Genomic DNA, 26,409 nt, shown 5'->3' with positions numbered 1-26,409 from the left:
CTGTCTGAGGCGATGCTCTGTCGGGTGCCAGTCGGTCTCTGCAGTGTTGATTGTGTCACTGCAGCTTGTGTAACGAGGGCAAGTGTTTGCTACTTGAACTATATGGTTGTTTTTATTTGGGGGAAGACTTCCTTGTATTTATTTTCTTTCCACAGCAAGCTGATTTGCCAATAAAAATATTTTAGTTTGGTTTTAAAAGTTTTGTGTCTCTCTACTCTTTGGTACTGCTTATGCTATTTCTTATTTCAAATGTGGAGGAGCGTCTTCGTTAGAAAGTTGAGGGTTTTCCCTCCTAACAAATCCAGAAGATCTAAACTCTGTGGTAAGTACGTTCCCAGTTTGATCAGTAATTCTAAGAATAATAGACAAAAATAGGGAACAATCAGGTGTTAAAATAAGGTCTTTACAAGGTTTTTCTTAAAATAATATTTAGAGGGGATTTGTTTGAAACTTGTAAAACACAAATTCCTGAATTTGTTGATCATGCTGGTGTTACAGAGCATGTGGCCTGTGCATACAAAACTCGTAGTGAAGCTTTACTTGAGGGGCTGTACATTCAGATCATGGTATGAATTATGGGGGTAAAGGTGCTTTTACATGCTCCACTTGTACTTTTTTAAAAGAAGCTGAGAATTGCTCACCTACAGAACTTGAAGCTCTCATCCATAAAATAATGGAAAAGGCGTCAGGAGATGCATTAAGAACGCATTTTAAAGGTTAAAAGAAATGTCTTTAGGATCCGAATTGCCTTGTGGGTTTTTTCCCCCTTTGAGGGAAAAGTTAAAAAATATCACTTCAAGTAGGCCTGATGAGGTACTTTTTATTTATTTTTAACGTTTACGGTTATTTGCAGTGGTTTTATACGAAATTATTTTCTCCCCTGCTGAGTGGGGGCGAGTCCCCGGTGCGGGGCGGGGATTGCGGGGCGGGCTCCGGGCTCCCGGCACGCCCCGCGCGGCCCAGGACTACAAATCCCGTCATGCCCCGGGCCCGCCCGGACCGGCTGCATCCGGGTCCGGCCACTGCTGCGGGCGACTCGTCGCCATTACGGGGCAGCGGCGGCCGAGCCGGGGCCGGTGCGGCGCCGAGCAGCCGGTGGGTGCCGGGGTGGTGCCGACCCCTCGGGCGGCAGCAGCGCCGGGCCCCGCGGGGCTCCGTGAGCAGCTCTTCTCTCCCCCGCGCCCGGAGCCCCGCAGGCCCGGCCCGGCCTCCCGCGGCCTTCCCCGGTTCGAGCGGAGCAGCGAGAAGATGTCGCCATGAAGGAGGCCGAGTCCGCGCTGCGCCGCCCCCGCCGGTCGCCCCCGCGGGCCATGAGCCTGGGCCCCCGCCGGCTCCGCCAGCGCCCGTCGTGCCCCCCCGCCCAGGGCCGCCGCTCGCCCGGGGCGCCCGTTGATGCTGCAGAGCCCGCCCGGCGCCACCCCCGCAGCCCCCGCCATGGACAAGAGCAGCCCCTGCGGCTCCGGTGCGCCCGGATCCTCGGCCGGCAGCAAAGGGCAGCAGCCGCGGTCCGCCTCGGCCGGGCCCGCCGCGGGGGAGTCTAAGCCCAAAGGCGGTGAGAGCGGGGAGGGGGCTCCGCGGGACGGCGACGCGCAGCCTTGTGCCGCCCTTGGCTCTGTGGTGGCGCTGAACTTCGCCTTCTCGGGTTGTTTGTGTCTCAGCTGGGTTTAATAGGCGGCGGTTCAGGTCACTGCCTGTTTTTGGTTTCTTCTTCCTTCCTCTTCCGGCTCTGCTCGCTGTTTGGTGAGCTGGGATTCCTACTCTCCTCTTCCTTTAAGGATTAATGCTTTATCTTCATTAGTGTTGGAATAAGCAGCTTGAGCGCTAAAGCCCTGGTGCTATAGTAAGAGCATACATTCCCCAGTGCCTATGAATAGAGCCCTTAACTTTGTCTTGTACCTGTGTTGTTGCCCCTCCCCGAGGGGGTCTGGTACCCGTACACAGCATTCCCTTTGCCCCGGTGTTTCAGTGACCTGCTTTGGGGGAGCTCAGGGTTACCTGGATGTTGTTTGCTTATCTGGCATTCAGCCCAAAGTGTCTCACCTGGAATTGCAAACAGCTGGTTCTGCTGACAGAGCAGTTTGTCAGAAGCCAGTGTGGTTTCTGTCGTCATTTCAAGGTAAGACCTAAGCCCACATAGTTCTCTAAACTTGTTTAGCAAAGATTGAGTGTTCCTGGCAACATTTTTTTCCCCCTAAAACCTAGAAATGAGCCAGTAGGGATTAAAATTGGTGATTTTAATCCTGGAAGTATATGAGGGAGTGTCAACAGGTTGCTACACCACCATTGCTGTACTATTTTCCTTCCTCCTCAGTGGTTAACTTCAGCTGTATTACCTGAGGCCTCTTGAGAAGGCAGCAGTGCACTGCAGAGGGTTAACAAAATAAGTATCTTGGAGGTGTTTGTTGACTCCCTTTTGGACCTTCTAAGCATGGTCATGTCCTTGGTAACCAAGTATTACGTGCTTTTCACCTGTGTTAATTGGCCTTCCACAGGATTGACAGAAGAGGGACATGGGAGGTGACTCACCCACAGCTGCCCAGGTTGTGGTGTAACTGTGCAATTACAATGAAATTTTAACTTGGAATTCAAACACCTGGAAGTCTTTTTAAGAAGAGATTTTTCTGTCCCGTCTTGCCAAGAGACACCTCCTTACTCCAGCTTCTTTTGTAATGCTGTGTGATGCTCTGTGGAGGATTGTTCACAGAATACAAACATCCTTCAGGAAGGGTTAAGATGATTTGTGCTGGGGCTGGTACCTGTTCAGGTAGAAGACACAGTATCTGGACTGAGGAAGGATATAAAAGGCCTGTTGTTCCAGCATAGAATAAAAATGTTAAGTGATTTTTGTGGAATGTCACCTTTCACAGGTTTGAAATAATGGCACTAGTATAGCATAGGAGCAGTGGAGAGAGGAATCCTGATGACCGTTCTCTTCTACTCCAAAACTTTTAATTAAATAAGCCCCAAAACTTTTTAAGGCCTCTTTTTTTAAAAAAATAAATCAGAGGAAAGTTTTGTCATGGCATAATTCCACTTCAGTGATACTTGTTTCTAAATTACAGTGGAGGGCAGAGGGATGAGTTTCTTCCCTTACAGGGCATCAAAGACAGCTGGACAAATTAGAATCTCTTTTCATTGGAATAGATGTGTATTTAGAATATCTTAACTGGAGGGTACTGAAAACTAAAACAGAAAGATTCTCTTGGTGAAATTAAGGCAAACAACTACACAGGATGCAGCTGGGCAAAACTGTGGCCGTTTTTCATAGCTGCTGGGAGTAGCACACTGGCATGTCACTGTATGGAATCCTTTTCTTGAGTTCCTTATCACTGTCCTTGTAGCTGATGTAGTGTACCCCTTTAAGGACAGGTATAGGTGTGTATATATATATATAGGATATCTATAATATGAATATATATTTTATATATATAATATGTATATATAGGAATATACAGGTATATGATTTCCAGGTATTCTGGAAATCTTGCATCTCCAATGAAATGAAAGGTGATATTATGGACCACAGACCTTCCTCAGATGGTCGCTGGGTTAAATCCTGTCAAGCACTTGCCATTTGATGCTTTCCAAAGTTACCTACTGTAACTGTTCAGTTGAGGAAATGAAGAAATGCATATTCCTGAACCCTTATGGTAGCTACTATTTCTCTTGCAGTACAGCTGGAAATTGGCTAAATAGAGTACTGTATTCCCTTGTATTTGTGGAAGTTTAATTCCTCCTATCTTTCAAATTTGGCCTCAGAGACTAAATTAAACTGAAAGTTTCTAACAGAAAAGTTTCTTTATGTTGTATTGGGAATGACATCCATTAGGAGTGGAATAAAGTAGCTAAGGCAGAAAAGGCTTGCTGGGGTTCTCTGCAGTCCCCTGGAGCTGATGGACAGTGTTAGTTGGCACAAATGTTGCTGGGCCTTAGCACCCAGCGTGAGCCTGCTTGGCTGGGCAGCGAGATTCGCTCACCTCCTTCTCCCTGGGATGTTTGCCTTGGCAGCAGCAGTGGCCTCAGAGTGTTTTCATGAAACCACCCTGTGGCTTTAGTGTGATCCAGACCCCTTAGCAATGCTGCTGCTTTCAGCACAGCTCAGAAGAGGAGAAAAAAGGTGGAAGGAAACAGCAGTTCTCAGCCCAATAGCAAGCCAGTATTGCAGCTCCGGTGCCCAAGTGGTCACCTACAGCTGCTTCTCATGCTGTGAACTTCATCTCCCCTCTCTGGATCTTTGGAGATACAGGTCCTCTAGCAGAAGGAGAAATCACAAATCTTGGGGCTTGGACCAAAATGCCAGAATAATTTTATTGCTAGTGTTTTTAAATTATACAGCCAGTATTTTTTAAATAAGTCTCTTGGAGTGTGAATGGGTAGATAAATCCACAAAATCTGTATATATAGTTTAGATGGCATGAAAACAGCAAAAGGATTGAGGACCTGAGTGAAGAATGAGTACTTCACTAGCACTCTGGCTGTTGCTATCTCCTCATTTGCCAGGAAAAGAAGTAAACAAGAAACTACGAAATCCAAACTTAAACTGCCTAAAACTGGGATTTCACAAGCAAGCATGGCAGTGAGAATCTTCTACTTTTCTCTGTGCCAGAGTGCAGCCTGTCCTGCCCTTTGTGGGAGTGCTGGGATGGATGATAGAAAGCAGAGAGATCCCTGACATGTGGCATGCTGGAAAGGTTGGAAGGGATGGCATTGCTTAGATTCAGGGTAGGGAAAAGCTGTTCCAAATTACAGATGCATTCTCCAAGCTCCTGGTTGTCTGCTGACCAATTTCATTACTACTCTGATGGACCTTGCTTCTGCTGAGGTCAGTTATTCTCACGGTGGAGGGGTGAAATAGCCCATCTGTAAAATGAGGTTTCAAGCATTGTTAGAGTGTTGTAGGGTCCTTTTAAAAAAGGCACAAGTGGAGAGTTCTTTCCTATAAAATGTGAGAGTCACTGAAGTGACTCCCAAAGGCTCTAGGAGGTGCCTTAAAAGGACCTATAGTATGACAGGAATGTGTGTAAACCATCTGACTGACAAAGTTGGTGGTGAGTAACTCGATTAAAACTTTAAGTGGTAGGAGATTCTTCTGTCAGCTCCAGGGGTGAGCTGTTCCTTGTTTGGGGACTTGTAAACACACACTTTGGACTGACTTTTTTTTAAAATTGTTTCTTTTCTCCATTTTAAGATGGCAGAGAAACTGCAAAGTGGTACAAGCCCAACAGGCATGTGCTCCTCTAGTGCATTTACTGAAATTGGAGATACACGAGTGTGGTTGAGTGTGCCAAGCACATTTCTCTCACTCTCAGGACTTTTCATAGAGGTGCACTCAGAGAAATGAAAGAGAAAACAATTTCTATTTCTGCTCCTTGTTTTCTTATGTGGAATGTGTTTGGAGAATTGTTTACCTGGAGTGAGTACTTGGTTGGATTCTGGTGAGGATTGTTTGAGCCTGGTGGCCAATCCAACCCACCTGGGGCTGGACTCTCGGGAGAGGGTCAGGAGTTGTGTTAGAGTCAGAGAAAGTAGTATGTAGTTTTAGTATCCTCCTTTTATATAGTATATTAATATATTTTAGCATAGTTATAATAAAGAAATCATTCAGCCTTCTGAATTCAGTCAGACATCATCATTTCTTCCTATTGGGTTCACCTGCATTTACAATACTTGAGTTCTAAGCTGACAAGTTCTGCTCCTGAATAACTTAAGGAGTAATCTAAACTGCTTCAAAACTACTTAATTTTTTACCAGAGACTCTGAGGTGTTGGTTATTCTTTCTTCCCTACAAACATTCTCAAAAAAAGGTCTGTCTAATCATTCAGCCAGACTTGGTCACACCCTCAGTGCTTGGAATCTTCTGGTGTGTTTTTTCCTGATAATGCTCAAGCCATGTCTTTTTAGCCTGATGTGCATTAAAGCACTGCCAGCTATGCAGGCGTGTGTTTGAGTTACCCAGCTGTGGTTCTGACAGAGTTGTTTTAATTCTGAATTAAAGGATCAGCTTTTTGAATAGCAGAGTAAATTACCAATTCTGATGATGAAGTTTGTCTGCAATATGGGCCTGTCACATCATGTGAATGTAATGATAGTGTCCTGTTTTAGCTGTAATTGCAGCCAGAGAAGTCTGACAAGTGCAAGAAACACCAGGCCACCACAGAACCTGGTCCAGCCCCTTTTATTGCTTAATTTATTCTTTAGAAGTTGGATCCTCAGTAATATACAGTAACACACAGACCATCCTGTTCTCAGCTCACCTTTTCTGGGGGATGCAGGTGGAAGAAAAAACTTAAAATAACAACAACAAAGGGTACTTCATGTGGATGATGCCATTCCAGCTGTTTTAAATGCTCAGGTAGATGAGGAAGTGGTACTGGGAAAGGGAAAAACTGGAAACACTGGCAATGAAACTGCCCATATGAGAAACATGATCCTAAATCACAGTGATGTGTTTGCCTGCCACATCAGATTGATGTTAAAGGGTGGGGAGGAAGACTGCAAAGTGGGAAAAGGGAAACTAATAGGATTTTATACAGTGAAACTAGATATTGTGTGAGATCTTGCTGTTTGTGTAATGTTTACCGAGTATCCAGAGTGACTTTGGGGCTGGCTCTGGTGGATAGATGTTTTGTGGGGCCTGAGGAGTTTTGTTTCTGAGCTTATCACCATACCTCTGCTACAAATAAAACTTGGAGCAGGTGGTGGAAGTGCTGGGTTAAGCACCCAGTCTGCAGCATGTTGTGTCCTTGGGCAACTCTGATCTTGTGTTAATTCAGAAATGTCTTCTTCATAGTGTTAACTTTGTTCTAGCAGTTTGATTTAGCAGCTGTTCAGGCACAGAATACCCCTCTCAAGAGCTGGATTGATTTTTCTGCTCTTTATTCCTGCAGTTTTTTGCTTTGTGCTTCACTACTGTGTTCTGTGTTAGGGTCAGTTGTGTGCTAAGTACAGTTTTTGGCAGACAGTTCTTGTTGCATAGGTTGTTGGTGGACTTGGTACTTGGTTTTTGAGTATGTGCCCTGCAAGGCCACAGAGTGTTTGGTTTGTGCTTCAAGATCAATTATCATTTTTTGGCCTGATGACATAAAAGTATTTTTAAAGTAGAATTAGATCTGCTGGGATCTTTTAAGCAAAAAAAGTGCAGAAGTGATTGAAAACAGGCAATGGAAACCTTTAAGAAAACTCAAGCAGCAGTGTATTTGTACAGTACGGTTTATATGTGATAAATATGATAACTTGTGTGTTTTAGGCAAATTAAATGAAGAAAACTAGTTGTTGTCAGTTCTTATAATGGGATATGAAGATGTGGTATGTGATGTTAATATTTATAACTTAATGTACCAGTTAACACACTAATATCTGGTGGTGGCAATTCCAAATCTGGAAAAATGAAACTCAACTCTTTTTATAAAAGGTAGAGCACAGCAAATATATTCTTTTCAACTCTTTGACCAGCTCTTTGGGCAGTGGTCAGAATGAAGGTGTTTGGGTTGCTGGGGGATTTAATGTCCTCATAAACACTGCTCTTAAGATAGTGGCTGAGGTGGGCTCATATCTGAGGTGAATTTAGCTGAGGTGAGTACATGAGGCCTATTCTGAGGCTGCTGATCTGATTCTTCTTTTATTTTCCTTTCAGATGGAAAGAATGCGAGTGGATCCAAACAGCGTTATAATCGTAAAAGAGAAACTTCATATTCAAAAAATGAGAACTTTTTCAGTCAGTCCCGTCGCTCCAATTCACAGAAAAGCAAAGCTTTTAACAAGATGCCCCCTCAAAGGGGAGGCAGCGGCGGAAGTGGCAAATCTTTTAGCTTTTCTAATGGTGGAAGACGAGATGAGGTGAGAAGTGTAATGCTGTAACTCCAAGGCCTCCTTTCTTGGATGAGAGGATCACCCTGACCTGCCTAGATCGATCTACTGTGTTCAGTTCCTGGGTTGGGGAAGGAGAGAATAATAAGAGGTGTTAACATTGTTGAGATGCCAGAAGGAGTGTGAGCAGAGCAACTTGGCAGCTACAGAAGAGGAGTGCTCTTTGCTCTGCTCTAAGAGAAAATACCATCTGAGGAATGGGTGCCAAGACAGGCCGTGTACACATGACACGGGTCCTTTGTGAAAGTATATAGTGACACGGGTCCTTTGTGAAAATATATAGTGACACAGTTCACTGCCCTCTTCCTGTTGGCCACACTGTTTTTAGTACAGCCCAGGTGCCACTGGCTGCCTTGCCCACCTGGGCACACCTGGTTCATGTTCAGGTGCTGTTTACCAATACCCTGAGGTGCTTTCCTGATGGACAGCTTTCCAGCTGCTCTTTCCCAGGCCTGGAACGTTCCAAGGGGCTGTTGTGACCCAGATGTAGGGCCTTGGCACTTGGTGTTGTTGAACCTTGCACCATTGGCCTTGACCCATCAGTCCAGCCTGTCAGATCCCTCTGCAGAGCTTTCCTGTCCTCCAGCATATCTACATTCCCACCCAACTTGGTGTCATCTGTGAACTTGCATAGGGTGCCCTTAATTCCCTTGTCCAAACTATTGATAAAGAGATTAAACAGGACTGGCCCAAATGCTGAGCTCTGGAGAACCCTACTGGATGTCACCCCATGTCCCTCTGCTCCCTGGGCCCAGCCATCCAGACAGGTTTTTTACTCAGAACGGTGTGATTATCCAAGGCATGGGCAGCCACTTATTTCAGGACAATGTTCTGAGAAACTGTGACAAGGCTTTTCTAAGGTCCAGGTAGACAACATCCACAGCTTTTTCCTCATGCACTGTATCACCTTGTCATAGGAGGAGATCAGGTTAGTCAGGCAGAACCTGCCTTTCATAAACCCATATTGGCTGGGCCTGATCCCCTGGTTGTCCTGTACGCTCTGTGTAATGGCTTGAAGGATAATCTCCTCCATAACCTTGCCCGTCATGGAGGTCAGATTGACAGGTCTGTAATTCCCCAAATCCTCCTTCCAGCACTTCTTGTAGGTGTGTGTCACATTTGCTGACTTCCAGTCAGCTGGGACCTCCCAGTTTGCCAGGACTGCTGGTAAATGATGATCACTGCTGCCAGCTCCCTCAGTCCCTGTGGGTGGATCCCATCCAGCCCCATGCCCTTGGGGGTGTCTGAGTGGCACACAGGTCACTGACTGTTTCTCTGGAGTATGGGGCTTCATTCTGCTCCATGTTCCAGTCTTCCAGCTCAGGGGGCTGGGCACCCTGAGGTCAGCTGGCCTTACTATTAAAGGCTGAGGGAAAGAAGGCATTAAGTACCTCAGCCTTTTCCTCACCCTTTGCCACTATGTTTCCTTCTGCATCCAATAAAGCATGGGGGTTTTCTTTATCTCACTTTATGTAGCTGATGTATTTATGGAAACATCTTTTTTGTCTTTTACAGCAGTGGTTCTAGTCAGATTAGGTTCTAGTCAGGCTGTGGCCCTTCACTTCTCTCCCTGCACAACCTCATGATGTCCTTGTAGTCCTCTTGAGTTCCCATCCCTTCTTCCTCAGGTCATAAATTCCCTTTTTTCCTGAGTTCCATTTAAAACTCTGTTGAGCCAGGCTGGTCTTCCCTCATTTTTTGGCACAAGGGGACAGCATGTTCCTGTGCCTTTAAGATTTCTTGAAGTATGTCCAGTCTTTGGGACTCTTTGCCCTTCAGCACTGCCTTCCAAGGGACTCTGCCAACCAATCTTCTAAACAGGCCAAAGTTTGCCCTCTGAAGATAGACGGTGTCCTACCAATTCAGGGGCACAAATTTACAGGTGATAGTGGTATTGCAAAAGTATTTGTATTTGCCTTGCTGATACCAAAGTAAAACCAGATTGAGGCTTTTATGCCGATGTGGATCTAAATACTGTAGAGTATTTGTGGGCTTTAACTGCTACTCTGGTTTTTCAGTGCTGGTGGATGAGCAGCACTTCTCATCTGGCTGAAAATTCACCTACTGCCTCTGTTGAATTCTGACTTGTTGCTTCATTACATAAAAATTAACCAAAACAAGTACAGCCTGTGCAAATGGTAATCGGGCTCATATTGCTGTCTAAAAGTGTTGTCAGGATTTGAACAACTTCTTGACTATGTTTTGCCAGCTTTTACTTGTCTTTGTGGTTGTTTTAACTCTCTCCTCCTTTTGCTCGGTGTGGGGTAAGAGCACCAAGTTCTGACTTTCAGGTTCTCATGCATTTCTAACACTGCTCTATTTGATTTGCAGAACAGGGATGGGAGAAGGTGAGTAGATGCTGCATGTTCTGTGTACTATCACTGATGGGGCCTGGATGTCCACCTGTACTGATGCCTTTGCTGTAAACTCCAGCCATTTCTAACAAATGCTGTTTTCTCTTAGGTAGCAGAGGCTCAACGGGCAGAGTTCAGCCCTGCCCAGTTCTCTGGTCCCAAGAAGATTAATCTGAACCACTTACTGAACTTCACCTTTGAGCCCCGTGGCCAAGCAGGACATTTTGATGGGAATGGACATGGCAACTGGGGGAAAAGGAACAAGTGGGGACATAAACCATTCAACAAGGAGCTCTTCCTGCAGGCCAAGTGAGTGGGAGATCCACAGGGCTCTTAGACTTCTGCAGAGACATGGAGCTGTAAGGGGTGACATGCCAGGGATTTGTGTGTGGGCTTGCCTAATTGTCTCACCTTTTCCAGGGTGAAATTACCTTTATGTAGTGTTCTTAGCAGTAATGGCTGTATTTAAAGGGATGTTGTCTTCACCTATTTGCAAGGTATCTGATGGAGAGAGTCCTTTAGATACAAACAGAAATCCTCTGCTCAAATTTTCAAGCGTGGCTTTGGGACATGAGACTCCTATTTGGGAATATCTATATAGTTGATTATAGAAGATGGTTGTTTTTCCAAAAGTTGCTTTGTTGAGATAGAAGGGATAGCAGTTGCTAGATGAAATCTGAATTTTTAAGTCCCATAGGCAATTACTTACATGGATCTTGTGTATTAAAATGCTGTTTATTTTGTGGGCCCCAGAATATGTAGTATAACCCAAATTATGATCAATATAGTAACCTAGCAGCAGAATTCCTTTTTGACTGGAAATTTCCCCAGAATTTGAAGTGTATTCAGGACATCCTATCTCTGACAATGTTAAAGATAAAAAGTATTTTCAGCATTGATGCTTCTGATTTCTCCATAATATTTTGTGGCTTATTGTAGTGAAGTCTATTTGCAGGAACCCTAGTAATTGTAGTTTTTGTGACAAGATTTTTTCCCCCTTGTGGATTCCCTGTTTTTAAATAGATCCCCATTGCAGTTGACTGTTTCCTACATGTTTCTGGAAAACCAGTCTGCCTGGCTCATTCTATACTTACTGTATGATGTTGTGTCTAACTGAAATTAGACACACCTGTATCCTGAAAATCTGGTTGTGAACTGAACTCTTGGTTTCTTGTTGATAGGCATTACTGACTTTATCCAGCAGTTTTCTGCTGGACAGAGAAGAAGCCGAGAGAATCCTATAGGATAGTTCTCAAAAAGATTTTAGAAACAACTGAGTAGATCATCTGTCTCTTTGCCTTTCCCCAGCTGCCAGTTTGTTGTCTCTGAAGAACAGGACTACACAGTCCACTTTGCTGATCCAGATACCTTGGTCAACTGGGACTTTGTGGAGCAAGTGGTCAGTTGTGATGGGCTAGTTTTTTTTTTTTTTTTTCTTCCTAAGAACCTCAACCTGTCTTTAACTACCTCTTTTCCTCTGTGATGTTACATAAAACTCATCTGTTTTTGAGTTGAGGCCTTTTCTGTCACTCCTACAATACTGGGAAAGATCTGTCATGGAATATATTATGAAATACTTTCATGACAGGAAAAGAGAAGTGCTAAAATCTATTAGGAAAATTAGCAGCTTCTTCTTGCTTTCGCAGATGGGAGCTCATCAAAAATAGTATCTGACATTCTGTAGACAGAGTCCTTGTGATCGAGATATTAACAGAAAACTTAGGCATGAGTCCACAGAAGAGGACTAGAGCGTAGAATTTTTAAGAATTATTCTATGCATAGGTGGCCTATCTTGCCTAGCAACAAAATGGAAAATCTCTTGAGAATTGTGGTCAGAAGTTTTGGGTTGCCTCAAGCAGTAATTTATATCTGCCAAGACAGTCTGGTGCATAGTGTAGGTGGAGAAGGAGGTAGGCTTACTGTTACCTGTCACTACAAGAGAGCTGAAAAATCTAGGTGCTTGCTTGGCAGTTATGTCTCTGACACACTGAGATGCTACTAAAGTGTCTGCCTAGACCTAGCATGTTCATGGAAGTGGGTAAGTTCAGTCTCACAGTTACACAGGGCTGCACAAGTCTGCTCGTGGGAGAGGCCACAGAGCTTGCTTGCCTTCTTACTGTCTGAATCCACATGATGAGGATGCTGCTAACTCTTAGATGATGAATATGTGAGGGGAAACATGAGAAGACTCATTTTTAATGTCATTAGAGTAGAAATAAGACATAAGAAATAGGATGGGCTTCTTAGAAGGTTATTCCATGTGCAGTCTGAAGGTGTTAGCTCACAGTACACTAATTTCTTGGTAAATAAACGGAGCCTAAGGAGCTGGAAGATAATATGTTAGAATAGATTTTACAGGTGGCTTATTCTGGATGGCTGTAACTGATTTCTGAGCCTAAAACTTGTACTGTTCTTCTCATGTGCCATTTCAGCGAATCTGTAGCCATGAAGTGCCCTCTTGCCCCATATGTCTGTACCCACCAACTGCTGCCAAGATCACCCGCTGTGGGCACATCTTCTGCTGGGCATGTATCCTTCACTATCTCTCCTTGAGTGAGAAGACCTGGAGTAAGTGTCCTATTTGTTATGGCTCTGTTCATAAGAAGGACCTCAAGAGGTGAGACTATATTAGTTAAATCATGCATCTTTTTGCAATGTTATTTTTACACTGCTAACCTCCTCCGTGCATTGCAGCGTTGTTGCTATGGAAACACGTCAGTATGCAATTGGTGATACAATTACAATGCAACTTATGAGAAGAGAGAAAGGCGTTCTGGTAGCACTGCCCAAGTCCCAGTGGATGAATGTGGTTCAGCCTGTTTACATCAGAGGTGAGTGTATCTCAATCCTGGTGAATCTTGTTCCTGACTGTGACCAGGATTTGTGTGGAGACAACTGACCCTGGCTGCAAAACATGGGGCTTAGCAGTGGAAAAGCTTGATGACCACATATTAACAGTAAACTTTCTACTCACACTGTTTTTCTGTAAAGGCTTTAACTTGTGTCCTTTGTCCCTTCAAGTGACTGAACTGCAGACTCCTGCCTTCACAGTCACTGCTTACAGTTTGATGTGTCCTTTGTATCTTGCAGTCATTGGTGTGACTCTGACTGCTTTTATTGGCTCTTCAGTGTCCTTAACTTTTTTCCTCCTGACTCATTATACAGCTTCACAAAAATAACTGTCTCTGTGTCTAAACTATTTCAAGGCTGTAATCTTCAACAAGGTTTTCATCATCTTTACTTACCAGCTGAAGTCAGTGAATGCTATGGGGAAATAATCAAAATTATTGCAAACCTTATTCCAAACATCTGTTGCCTGACATCTTCAGTTTTCTCCAGTCAAGAGTGTGACTAACTCATCATCATCTTATCTGTTAGTATCGCAAAAATTTTGTGACTAAAGAAATTATTTTACAGAACATTGCTGCTTTGTGGGCTGTCTTGGCTCACTTCATTTTGCAGTCACATTCAGGAAAGGCTGCATGCATTTAAACTCTCTGGAAAAAGTCAAGTCTTCTAACGTGTGGTAGATATCCAGCATGCAGGCTGTGGTCTTAAATGTTTCTCAGTATTTGAAACTAGGGGACTTTAAGTCTTTTCATAAAACAAACAGAAGAACAAATTTAGGATATGAGAACACTCTAAGGCCAGGAAATTCACCATTAACTTGGTTTCTGTAGACAAAGTTGGACCCTTGGGGAGCAGTGAATACAGGGATTGTGTTAATATGGGATGCTGTGGTTGCTGTAAAGTAACAGCAATGGTCACCTTTTGCTGAACTGCAGTTCTTTAGTTTACTATTTCTGCTGTGCTTCTTGTAAAAATCTCATAATAGTGTTTTGTATGGATTTTTTAATGCATGTGGGCTTATGAACTAGTTTGAGCCAAGCCAGGGTGGCTTTGCAGAAATTTCCAGTAGCAGTATTTTTGAGAAAAGAGGAAGAAGCTGCAGACTGCATTGTTTCAAGAAGCTTTGATGCCCTCAAGGCTTCTCAAAGGTGATGCTCCTACAGTGTAGAAGTTTAGGCTTCATTTTTTACTGATGTGTAGCAACTCAGTGGTGAAGTGGCAGATGAACTGCTGTGTGGGGGAGATACGTGTCAGAGCAGCTATGTGACACCAGCTTGTCAATGGTAATTTGTGGAGTCTGTATCAAACTCTTGCTGAGTGTTGTCTGCCTTGAGGGATTAACTCACAAAAGTGAACACTAACAAAACTTTAGAAGAAGCAGCAGTCCAAACTGGTGGGTCTTCATGCAGATATTAATGATTTGGTGCTCCTTCTGCGCAGATGACCAACACAGTCAGTATTCAAAGCTGCTTCTGGCATCCAGGGAGCAGGTCTTGCAGCTGGTGATCCTGGAGGAGAAAGCAGCATTACTGAAACAGTATGAGGAAGAAAAACACACCCCAGAAGCCTGTTTCATTGAGGCAGCTATCCAGGAGCTGAAGGTAACCTCTTGGGAGCCTTTTAGTAGCTTTATTATTAATGGTATACTGAGTATCCTTGTTCTGCTGCACAGATGGTTGTGTGGGATTATTCTGGTATCTAGCAAGTTGCTGGTGCTTGCTGCTGGAGTACCTTGGAAGAGACTGTAGCCTTTGGGCTCCAGCTATCTGATGTGGTGTGCATGATAACACAGCAGAATGGTTTTTATGGGATGGTATTCTAGTAAAGGAATGCCAGGGCAAAGCTAAAAATAACTCTGGGGGTGGTCTCCTGGCTTAAAGGGCAAATTGAAACTTGATTCCTTTGGATGATCTCCAGGAGCGAGAAACAGCACTATCTGCTGACCAGGATAAAAACAATGGCATTGCTGGAATCAGTGCAGCTGTGGAAGAATTGGTCCTAGAAAGCTCCAAAGCTGTGGAGTCTACTGTTTCCCAAGAGAAAAAGGTGGGTGACAAATCTGCTCTGGCAGATCCTGTTAACACTTAATTCTGCCACCTCACACTGCAGTGTGTGGTGAGCTCGTGCCAAAGATTTTCGCAGAGATGATAATCTTTGAAGTAGGTGGTGAGGTACTAACTCTGTACTCTCTGCTGTGGTAGTGTGATGTGGAATATCTCTCTGCATTTGATGAAGAGCTTGTGGAGCCTTCCTCTGACCTGGCAAGTTCCTTTTCGCCTCCTGTGGAAGTAGAAGAGGCAGTGCTGGATGAGGAGGAAGTACCTGAGGTGGACACTGTAGGAGAGCCTGTTTTGAACCCCGTAGAGGAGCCAAATCCAGCTGAAACAAGCTGTCAGGAATCTAAAGATACAGTTAACAGTGGACATCTTGGCAACTCTCCTTTTTACTATTTTTATCAAGGTCAGTGCAATGAAATCCTGGAATTGCAGGGGCAGAGATGCCTCCTTTGAATCCCTCCTTGAGGAATGTGTTTGCCAGTTCATTAGATACAGCTCACCCATGTGAAATAAAAGTCCTACAGGAACTCAGAAATTAGCTTTAATTTGATTAGTGGAGGATGTCCTGAGGTGGGGAGAAGGGTACTGAAAATGAACAGGCAAGGAAGGAGTGATGATGTGTTGCCTTTCAGCGGAGGATGGGCAGTGCATGTACCTTCACCCTGTGAATGTTCGATGCCTTGTGCGTGAATATGGCAGCTTGGAGAAGAGTCCAGAGAAGATAACTGCAGCTGTAGTGGAGATAACTGGCTACTCCATGACAGAGGTAGTTATTTTATCTTCTTATTAATTAAGGGCCTTGTTTTAGCAGGTTGGTCATTGTAGAGGAGACTTGATTCACCTCAGTAGTAAGAAATAATAAGTATGGTAGGGATGCTAATCTATGAAAGGCTTCTGTGGAAGGTGCTGGGCTTACGTTGCTTTTCATAAGTAGGCTGCAGTATAGATTTTTTTCCTAGAAGGTCCAGTACAAAAATTATTGTGTTGCAAGTCTTCTATTGCAGAATTTTATTCTGGTGATGTGAGTGAGAACGGAAGAAGAACATGAAAATCAGTAAGCAACCTAGAGTAGCTGTATCCAACTTATGTTGTAGCTGGTGGAGATCTTGGAACATTTGATTCTGACTCAGGGCATCCGTCATGTGTTTGTAGTTTTTAAAGTAACTATTGTGTCACTGGTGCTATTTTTTTCCATTTGATTTGACGAATATTGTGCATTCTATTTCTGTTCATCACCATGGCTGCCTCTAGTCCTTGTGGTGATATATCACTCTCTTTATCAGGATATAAGACAGCGTCATCGCTACCTCTGTCACTTGCCCCTCACCTGTGAGTTCAGCATTTGTGAACTGGCTCTGAAGCCACCTGTCATCTCTAAGGAGACTTTAGAGTTGTTCTCAGGTTTGTAGTTATTCTTATCCCTTTAATAGTAGAAAAATGAACATACATTAGAGCATTACTCCTCTTGCACCAACTGTCTTGGTGAATGCTAGACAGAACAGCCCCAACTCGCTGTTTCATAGCCAGCAGTTACAAAAAGAATAAAAAATCCCAACTGCTTGGAAGAGCATATGTTGTTTGTAAGCGTATTTTGTTACTAATGTGTTATAAGGTTGTTCCCAGAGCTGGAGGAAAACCTTGCCAGAGTACTGGTGTGGGGTGTTTGATATCCAGTGTTGTGCATTGCTCCTAGATGACCTTGAAAAGAGGAAACGTCTGCGGCAGAAGAAAGCTCGCGATGAACGGCGGCGCGAACGCAGGATTGAGATAGAAGAAAACAAGAAACAGGGCAAATGTAAGTCGTGATGGCACGTAACTGCTGGATTGTCAGTCATATTTGGTTGCTGAGCTGATTTCTTGAGCTATAGGATGAACTCTGAGGCCTGTAGTTTGTAGTGTGTACTTAGAACAAGATTACAAAGTATTAGGAACAATGTCTGTGTAATGAAAAACATAAGCTGTTTTAGTCAGGATGTTAAGTGATGTTATGCAATTGCTGCATACTTGTGCATTTTGGGAGAGATGGGGGGCATTCAAGGGCACAGCTATCTCCATGGTGTACATAGCTCTCTGTTTTTATAGTAATCATGATGTAAAGTGAAAAGTGAAGAAAGCAGAAAAAGGCCTAGAAGCTGCTTCCATCCAGCAGCGGGGCTTGTACTGGTCTCCAAATAGAGGATGGAAGGAAATTAGTTGGCATCTCCTAGACTCCTGAAATGACTTGCATATTGACAGTCCTCCCCCACATTGTGTAGTGCTTTAATTTAAAATCTCTTTCTAGATCCAGAGGTCCATATTGCTCTAGAGAATCTGCAGCAGTTTCCTGCTTTTACCTCTTGCCCTGGAGAAACTGCCAGCATTGATCATCAGGGCATCGGTCAGTCTCCTCTTGGCAGAAGCCCTGTGTTTCAGACAGGTGAGCATGTAGAAAAACATATCACATCTAGCTCTTGATCATTCTTTTGGGATCTATTGCTCAGGTCATCATGCTAAACTTTCTCAACATTTATCAAAGACAACTTCTTTTCAGAGAACCTCTGGCTGCTCCATCCCTGAAAGTGTTCAAGGCGAGTTGGATGGGGCTTGGAGCAACCTGGTGTCATGAAAAGTTTGCCTGCCTGTGGCAGGGGGGTGGATTGAGATGGTCTTTAAGTCCTTTCCAACCCAAACCTTTCTGTGATTCTATGATTCTTTCCTAGGCTGCCTATGAGATAATGCACAAAAAGCAGACATGATGTAAGAAACATTCTGTTCCTTTGTCTGCTTTTTACTGCCTCTACCTTGACAATATGATATCTGCACTGTAGTTACCCCATCTTTTACATGAGGCAGAAGAAAGGAAACAATTGCCCCAAAAAGGGAAGAAAATTCTGTTTGCCAGGAAAACACTATTGGCATTTTTTGTCATCTCCATATTCTCCAACACATTATTCTAAAATAAACCCAACAAAAAGCTCTGCCCCCACCAAGCTTTCCAAAATAAGTAAACAAAATCCATTAGGCAAACAAACAAACAAAACCCCAAAAGAAAACCGCAAGCAAATAATCCTTAAATAAAAAGATTGAGGCAATTTCAGAGATCCCACTTTGTGACTGATGGAGAGAACCAATGAGATCAAAATGAGTAATTACATAGGATAATAAAACTTTATTTCTGTTACATCCTGATAAGCACCATAATGACTGCCTTGGCCAAGTGCAACTGGCTTTAATTCTCCGTTCCTTTCTCTGTAGAGTCTGTTCCAACTCCACTGTCACCTGCTGCCAGCCAGGTCAGCCCATTGCTCTGTGGAAGCTTGGAAGAAGAATCTCCCTTCCCTTCCTTTGCCCAGGTAAACCATGTAGCAGAGTGAATCTTGTCAGAATTACCTGTGTCTTAGTTGGGGATTAGGCTGAGACTTACAATTGCTTCCCCTGCAAAAATAATGTGGGATAAATCTTAGGGAGACATCATAAGGTTTGAGTGCTTGAAGGGGTTTCTAGATTTTCTTGCCACTTAGTGGGGGCTGCAGGTTTGTTCAAGAATGTGGAATTCAATCATATCCTACAACTGTTTTCATAGATGTTAAGAGTTGGAAAGGCAAAACCAGAAACGTGGCCTAAACCTGCTCCAAAGACAAGAGGTAAGAACATTTGGTATTAGTACTTCACGTTCTTTACCATGGACCTAAATGTGAGAAATCTTGTAACTTCAAAATAAGGATCTGGAGTGTGGAGGGGCATTTGTGTGGTGAAAGTTTTATACAGTCTTCAGCACATCCTTCCCTCTTTCAGATGAGAACACTCTGGCACTCCCTGTGCCTGGAGACAGTGATGGAGAAAGTGACAGCTCTGACCGGATACCTGTGCCCAGCTTCCAGAATTCCTTCAGCCAAGCTATTGAGGCAGCTCTCCTGAAACTGGACAAACCGTCCACAGCTGACCATTTATCAGGTAAAGGGCAGGAAAACTTTCTGAAGTGAAAAAATTGAGTATTTCCCTTTCCTCTGCGAGAAGTGAAAGCAGCAATTTTGAGGACCAAAAATTGGCCAGAGAACAGTTTTGAAAATCGTCAGGTTGTGGTTTCTGAACAGCTTGACTAGGACTTCTGTCAGCTTAAAGCAGCCTCTTAGTGGGAACTGAGATCTCCAGCTAGCAATGAATCCTGTTAGGACAAAGATGGCTTTTTACAATCAGGTTGGCCATGTCTCTGCTGGAATCTAAATGAAGCTTTATCATAAGGAAGTTCAGGTTATACATTTCTAAACTAAAAATACCTGAGCTGCAGAACTACCACTTCAGTTTGACCAAAATGTCAAGGTAAGTGCTAGCTGAAATTTCAAAATAGGAAATGTGAAACAAATTGAAGTGAACTTAAACCTGGTGCTGGCTGGCGAAACTTATTTTTAATGCTCAGTTCTGATGTTTAGCTTTGGCTTCGGTTTGGAGACTGCACTGGATGATGAGAGAGTTGGCTGGGAGGGCCTGGGAGTTTCAGTGGAGGGTCTGCTCCAGATGTGGTTTTTTTGGACATGTGTCAAGGTGATACTTGCTGTAAAGGCAAAAACTGCTGGATGCTGCAGTCCTAGGATCTGCTTTTGCAACAGCAACTTTACAATCATGTAGGCATGTTTATAATAGTATTTCAGGTGTGATGGAGTCTCCCTTAGTTCATCTGCAGTAATTTTTTTGTTAAACCACCTGGTGTTCAGTGAATTGTAGTAAGTGTTGTGGATCTGTAGAAGTCACTTAAGCCAGGGAAGACCATTTATAATTTCTGTGTGATGTTCTTCTTCCATTATAAGAATGACAGTATCATTTTAATTCTTCACAGAGGAAAAGGGAGGCAAGAAAAGAAAGAAACAGAAGCAGAAGCTATTGTTCAGCACCTCTGTTGTTCACACAAAGTGATTCTGCTATTCAAGAGAAGTTTTCTCTCCTGGTTTTCTTTTAATTTTGCTTTGTTTTGCTGCTATAGTTTAAGTATTTAAATTTGAACAGCCTAAACTTGTTTTTCCAGGACTTCTAGGAGCTTCAGGAGGAAACCATGACAATATATGTTGAAGTAACATGTTTTGATTCCAACTGCTTAATGGATTTATACTGAAACAGAGTTTTGGAAGTAACAACCCAGATACAAATCTGCCAAGGCTTCTAATTGCTGAGTCAATCCTTTGGGCCTGATAAGCATTGTGAAAAGTCCTTATAGCTGTGTGGCACTGCCAAAGTACTGCAATATTATCCAAGAAAAAAGGTAGAGAGCCTTTATTTTCCTGTAGTTATTCATGGGCAGAAGTCCAGCTGACTGACAGTGGTGCTGTCGCAGTAAAGCTGTCAAACTGCTCTCTTGAGAAACTGGTTTTGGCTGCACTGGATACAGGCAAAACAGCTTATTGGCTTTAGAGTGTTAGCTGCTATATCTGTTCTTTTTCTAAAGAAAGAGCAAGGATTCCTCCTGTTCTCCTGGCTTGGAAAGATACAAAGCTGAAGTGAGTGTAAAGCAGAACTTGGCTACTTGGTTTTAAAGTGGCTTCATGATTTTTGTATTTCAAAATGGCACTAGTGGTAGAAGGAACCTCCTGACTTCTCTCAGTTGTTCAGGTCTGTTTTAATGTGGGTGAGTGAGGCTGCTACTTTTTGTTTGTTTTTTCCCAACCATGGGCTACTGATTCTTTATAACCTGATCATCTAGAATAAACACTCCCCTCTAGGGCTTCTGGTAACCTTCTGAATGATGGTTTGACACTGGCTGCTCTTGAGTTGGAAGAACGACTGATAGCTGAAGTCTGTAGGTAACTTTTACTCCCCAGCAAGAAACTGGGGTTCTCTTGTACTGGGGTAAGAGCCTGTATGTCCTTGGTTCTGGGATTTAAGTTGATCTGTGCTATGAACATGTCTCTTCTGGACCCTTCCCTGCTCTGTCTTTGGGTGGTCACATTCTGCACTGCTTGTGGTTTGATTTGAGCTACTGAGTCAAGTGGTTTGGATTTTGTTGAATAAAACAAATTTTAGGTGTAACATACCAGTCAAGCCCAACAGTTGCAATAAATCATACACACACACACACACACATTTAAAGTGCTGCAGCTGAACTGTCATAGCAGCATGGAGCCCTAGAACACTGCACAGGTTCAAATTTTACCTTCCTGCTGGCAGAATTAATTGCAGGGCACTGGTAAAAAGTACTACTGAAATTAGGGAGGGAGATTGAGAGTGTCTTCTGTTGTCTTCAGCTTCAGTGTGCTCTGTCCCTCTGACACTGACCTGAGCAGGGAAGTGTGTGTCTGAGGCAACCTGGAGTCAGGTATTCCAACACCACTGGCACTCAGTGGTTGTGTCCCTGTTTAAAAAGCTGATGTCAGTACATGGGTGCTTGATTTCAGAGCCACAGGCTCCACAATGTGTGCCTCATGGGAAGCTGGTCCAAAGAGTTGATCACATGTGGCTGTAAATCAGAAAGAACAGGAGGAGGGGGAGGTAAAGACTACTTCCAACTGCTACAGGAAGATAGAGGAAACACCTGCAGGACATTCTTTGAAAGCAGCTTGACTTCACGCTTGGTCACAACTAACCCCACTCAATGAAAGACAGTACAGCTTGTCAGGGGACTGCAAAGAAACTAAGACAAGATACCTGGCAGTGGTAACACGTCTTGTTGTCAATACTTTAAACAATTAGTGAGGGCAAAGAACACAATTCAGAGATTCAAATATGCAGTGAACTGTCTTTACAGCAAGTTGTTTGAAGCTAAGGAACAGGAGTAACTACTTAAGTGTCTAACCAGTATCTGTTGTGTTATCTCTGCACATTTATAGTCAACTTTTCTTTGCATTGGGAAGACGGAATAGCTGGAGCTGGTGTAACTCACCTCCACATGTCACAGGCACTAGGATAAGGGAAGTGATGCAGGCAAGGCAGGCTGTCCCTGCTGCAGGGGCAGACCCCACAGGGACAGCATCTTCAATTGTATCTTGTTTTCCTATGGATTCGAGATAATACCAGCAATGCTACTTTCCTGTAACTGATTGGTGTAAACTTAATAAATATCTAAGCAGTACTTGTACCTATGAGTTTTATAATGGGGGGGATGGAGTTGAGCCTTGCAGCTCTGCCATACATTCCATGTACTCACTGCTCCTGTGTACACAACTGGTGCTTTTCTCACTCAAAACAGTGGACAGCCCTGTGGCTAACAGTGCACTTAAAGTAAAAAGCAGATGTTAATGCTTTTTGTATGCTGAAGGAGAATAACTACATTCCTTGTCTGTACCAGATGCCTAAAGCTCCCTTCTACCTCAGCATGAAGAACACATTGAGCTGCCTCACTCCTCAGGAGTGCAAGTGGTTTTGACTCCTGGAGTGAAATAGGCAAGTAGCCTACTTAAGTGAAATAATATTTTATTTTTTAAAAATTTGTTTAAAAACATTTGGAATGGGGAATGAAGAGTAAATATGAACAAATGCTTTTCCAGTCCCATGCACTGTTTAACACTGAAGATAACCAGTCACATCTTGATTAAACAAGTACAGAATAGAGATGAACGGTAACAAGTGACATTCAGTCTGTCTCTGTGTCATCATCCTCCTCCTCATCTCCACTTTGAGACTGCTCTTCTGTAAGGGAACAGCTCAGCAAGGACTTCTGTATACATTGTCTTTCCTCTGCAATAAAGAAAACAACAGAGGGTTATTACTTGATCTCTTCACATATGCTGGACTGTCCTCCCTTTCTAAAGACAGAAACATTTCTCAGGCCAAGAATTTAGAAGTAGCCCAGCATATCGTACAAAAGCCCCAGGAATTGAGGCTATATTTTAGGAAAGTGGCTGGAGAAACTCACCTTCATTTGTACAGTTTTGCAACAACCTCAGCAGTTGTGTTCTGTTATACTGAATCAGGAATTTCTGACATGTTCTTATAGTACCTGTTGAAGTCACAAGAACAGCCTGTAATAATCTACACAGCCAAAGAGCATTGTATCAAGTGATAAATGACCCAGGAAACAAGGTTGTTAATGCAAATGCCACAAAGGGGCTGTAGATTTCATTTCTGCACTACTGAGGTTAAGTGGTGGAGTAAAAATTTCTAACATGCAGTGTCTGTTGGTTTCCCTGGGGGTAAATTTTCACAATACAGAAGATACCATAACTTTGAAAATAGATTTTAAAATAATGTAACATTGTATTTGCTGCTCTGGTTTTGTGATAAATGTAATGATGATGCTTCAAACAAAATTAACGAGGGTTTCAAAAAAGAACTGCTGGTGCCTGTTTCTTATTTAGATCTGCTGAAAGCAGTCGCTATTAGTAACACACGAGAAATGTCTATCGCACCCAGAGCAGCACCACGGCGTCGTGGCAGGTATGATTAAAGCTCCGTCCTCCCGCCAGGCGCGGGGGGCTCCTGACCTCCGACGTGCAGGGTGTTGAGGAAGCAGGGGTAGCGCTGGGCGCGGCTCTCCAGGTACCGCACGAAGGGCAGCGCGGAGCACAGCAGCCGGTACGAGTCCTTGCGGCAGCGCAGCAGCACCGTCCCGGTGTACGCGTTCAGGTATTTCACTGCGGGACACACGCACGGGTGAGCGGAGCCGGAGCGACCCCGCAGCCCCGGGGCCGCCCGTCTCGCCCGCACCTGTGAAGGAGATGGAGCAGCACGCCAGGCCGTAGTCCCCGTGCACCCGCGCGATGGCGTCTCTGACGGCGAGGCCCAGCGCGCGGTCCTCGATGCACTGCCGGCACCGCGGGTCCTCCGAGACCACCTCGCAGAGCACGTACCTGCGGGACAGCGCGGGGTGAGCGGCGGGGCCGGCCGGGCACGGCAGCGGCGCCGCCCGCCCGCCTCACCTGTTCTTGAAGCGCACCATGGCGGCGGCGGCGGCGCGCGGCACGGACGGACAGCGCGCCCGGCCAATGGGGAGGCGCCTCCGCGCGCTGTAGCCAATGGGCGGCGCGCGGGGGCGGGGACAAGGGGAGGACAGCGCGGCCCCCGCCGCCGGGGCGGCCCCGCTTCCCTGCGCGGACCGCGCATGCGCGGTGTGCCGCGGGCCGGCGCCGGGGCGCCGAGTCAGAGTCGCTTCGGTCGGAAAGGACCGGGGGTCATCGTGCCCGTGCTATGACCAGTCGCCACACCACATCCGGTCTTTCCTTAAACACCTCCAGGGGCGGTGACTCCATTACTCGGGGTAGCCCATTCCAATGTCTGATCACCCTTTCTGTGAAGTTCTTCCTCATGACCAACCTAAAATTCCCTTGGTGCAGCTTAACACTGTGTCCTCTTGTCCTGTCGTTTATTGTCTGGGGGAAAAGCCCGATCTCTACCTGACTCCAGTTCCTTTTCATGTACTTGTAGAGAGCGATAAGGTCCCTCCTGAGCCTCTGCCGGGCCAAACACCCCAAACTTCCTGAGCCGCTCTTCACAAGGACGTACGCTCCAGACCCTTTCCCATCTCCGCTGCCCTCCTCTGGACCCACTGCACTGTTAGCGGAGGAAATCCTGCCACGTTCTGTCTGGAGTACTGGACAGAGCACTTGAGGGGCGGGCTCGGCAGTGCCGAGTCCCGGGGCGATGTTTCGCGGCTCCCGCTGCCCGCACCATTCCCGCACACGCCGGCTCCCGTTGGTCCCGCCCTCCGCCAGGGGGCGCGCGCGGCGCGCGGGCCGGCCTGAGGGGGCGGCTGAGGGGGCGGCGGGAGCGCGGCGTCTGCCGAAGGTCAGGCGCTTCGCCTTTAGTCCCTTTCGCTGCCTTGCACCCACCCACCCTGGCCAAGCCCCCCTTTCTTGTCCCTAAAAAGTCTAAATTAAGAAGACGGGGCGTCTCCGTGTGGTGGGAGCCGCGGGAGGTCCGGAGGTGGCGGGCGAGTACCGGCCCCTCCAAGGCTTCAGCGGAGCGTTCGGAGCCCCCCGGTGCTCCTGGAAGGGCTCTGCCTTTGCTACCTCAGAAAACTGCTCCAGTCTTTGTAGCTCCTCAGGTATTGGGGGTCTGGGGACATGTGCTAATTAATGACAACAGCTAAGGAAATTGTCGAACAGAGCTACTTATAATTATTTCTGTAGTGATGTTCCAAACTGTGATGTGTGACACTGTCGAGGAAGCAGGGAGGGCTCTTTGAAAAGATCTGGTAGGAGAATTAATTGAGGAGAAGGGAATGAGTGGATTAATGGAAAAGGTGTGAGGTAGATATCTGAATATGAGATGGGAGAAAGAATTTAACCGAGGTTCTTGGAGCCAAGTCACATCGGAGTGCTGAGACAGTATAGATTAAGTGGGAACTCATTGCTAATTCAGAGTGGAAACATCTTTAATGACCTTCATTCTAGACACAGAAAACAATGATAAACCCAGTGGAAATCCTGTCCTGGGTGATAAACTTCTGGCCTCTGAAACACATGCCTGTTCTGCTGCTCTCACCCCTTGGCTATTAACTCTTCTCCTTTACCTGTGATCACGTTTTCAAGTCGTGCTTTTTTCTAAGAACTGCAATATGAGTTGCCTGGGGAGAAAAAAGCATGAAGCCCAGTATGGACTTCTAAGAGACCTTTTCTCTTGGGCCATGATCAAAGGGACTGGGCGCAGTTTTGAAGCTAATGCAGACAGAAGCATTTTCTCTATGAGAGAACTGCATTGCATTGATCTTTGCCATATTGCTCTGTGTTTTAGTATTCAAATGGGGATCTAACTGTAATCTGTTCCACTTGTCAATACCATGAGCTCCTAGGTGATAAGCTAGTCTCACATTTTGGAGCAATATTAAAGTCCATGAAGATTCCCATTGATTTTTTTTTTTTTTTTTTTGTGGAGTGAGGTTCCAGCTCAGGCTTACAGTGTGCCTGCCAGGTATGTTTCCCTGCTGCTCCTGTGTTTGTGGTGGCATCCCACATCCTGCCTTCTGACAGGGCTCGGATTGCCCTGTGCTGCTCAGGTTGCTTTTATCCATCCCCTCCTTTATTTCCTTCTTGCAGAGGCACGCTGGGCTCTGACAAGCAGAGCATGTGAGTGCACTCTGCCCTGTAATCCAATAGGACGTGTGCACTGTGCATGCTACAGGCTGGGCCCTGTGTGCAGCACAGGCCTCTGTTTTCGGTCCAGAAGGCTGATTAGGAGAGACATGGTGCAGAGAGCAGTGTTGTGAGACAGCCCCATGCTGCTTCATTTCACGTTGGGTATTGCCTTAGCTCCCTGGTGCTGGTTTGGAGGATGCACAGAGCAGACCTGAGTCACCACAGCTCCCTGCACAGTCACTGTGTTAGTACAAGGTGTGCAAGTCCAGTCAGGCATCCTGGGGTGCTGAGCTGACAGCACAGGAC

At 45.1% G+C, this 26,409-nt stretch overlaps 2 protein-coding genes across 4 annotated transcripts; one reads left to right on the top strand and one right to left on the bottom strand.

Moving 5' to 3' along the window:
• The first annotated feature begins 1,377 nt into the window (after nucleotides 1–1,377).
• Nucleotides 1,378–22,163, top strand: RNF10 (ring finger protein 10). The gene is made up of 17 exons (XM_021549943.3): nucleotides 1,378–1,552; nucleotides 7,634–7,836; nucleotides 10,330–10,529; nucleotides 11,529–11,619; nucleotides 12,653–12,837; nucleotides 12,915–13,051; nucleotides 14,511–14,671; nucleotides 14,988–15,116; nucleotides 15,272–15,530; nucleotides 15,760–15,893; nucleotides 16,411–16,528; nucleotides 16,821–16,922; nucleotides 17,409–17,543; nucleotides 18,362–18,459; nucleotides 18,690–18,750; nucleotides 18,902–19,060; nucleotides 19,941–22,163. The coding sequence occupies exons 1-17, from the start codon at nucleotides 1,393–1,395 to the stop codon at nucleotides 20,015–20,017; spliced, it is 2,409 nt and encodes an 802-aa protein (XP_021405618.1). The 5' UTR covers nucleotides 1,378–1,392; the 3' UTR covers nucleotides 20,018–22,163.
• Nucleotides 22,164–22,487: 324 nt separating this feature from the next.
• On the bottom strand, nucleotides 22,488–23,987 carry POP5 (POP5 ribonuclease P/MRP subunit). 3 transcript variants are annotated; one of them, XM_021549944.3, is made up of 5 exons: nucleotides 23,950–23,987; nucleotides 23,738–23,880; nucleotides 23,515–23,664; nucleotides 22,947–23,030; nucleotides 22,488–22,768 (listed from the first exon to the last, which is right to left on the bottom strand). In XM_021549944.3, exons 1-5 carry the CDS (start codon nucleotides 23,967–23,969, stop codon nucleotides 22,665–22,667), a joined length of 501 nt encoding a protein of 166 aa, XP_021405619.1. In that variant the 5' UTR covers nucleotides 23,970–23,987; the 3' UTR covers nucleotides 22,488–22,664. The 3 variants fall into 3 exon arrangements, with proteins under 3 accessions (XP_021405619.1, XP_031362124.2, XP_077643269.1); XM_031506264.2 differs by having other exon boundaries at nucleotides 22,662–22,768; nucleotides 23,440–23,880; XM_077787143.1 differs by lacking the exons at nucleotides 22,488–22,768; nucleotides 22,947–23,030 and having other exon boundaries at nucleotides 23,264–23,880.
• Between the last annotated feature and the right edge of the window lie 2,422 nt (nucleotides 23,988–26,409).

Source organism: Lonchura striata, chromosome 18, assembly GCF_046129695.1.
Source record: "Lonchura striata isolate bLonStr1 chromosome 18, bLonStr1.mat, whole genome shotgun sequence".
Classification (NCBI taxonomy): domain Eukaryota; kingdom Metazoa; phylum Chordata; class Aves; order Passeriformes; family Estrildidae; genus Lonchura; species Lonchura striata.
Note: the sequence above shows the minus strand (reverse complement) of the source record. Positions and strands in the feature narration are given on the sequence as shown.

Bases quoted from the DNA above. Each gene is read 5' to 3' on its own strand.
- POP5 (XM_077787143.1), bottom strand. From the start codon at position 23,969: ATGGTGCGCTTCAAGAACAG. The intron at 23,881-23,949 runs GTGAGGCGGGCG...GCTGTCCCGCAG, and splicing joins ATGGTGCGCTTCAAGAACAG to GTACGTGCTCTGCGAGGTGG.
- RNF10 (XM_021549943.3), top strand. From the start codon at position 1,393: ATGCTGCAGAGCCCGCCCGGCGCCACCCCCGCAGCCCCCGCCATGGAC. The intron at 1,553-7,633 runs GTGAGAGCGGGG...TTTTCCTTTCAG, and splicing joins GGAGTCTAAGCCCAAAGGCG to ATGGAAAGAATGCGAGTGGA. The intron at 14,672-14,987 runs GTAACCTCTTGG...GATGATCTCCAG, and splicing joins CAGCTATCCAGGAGCTGAAG to GAGCGAGAAACAGCACTATC.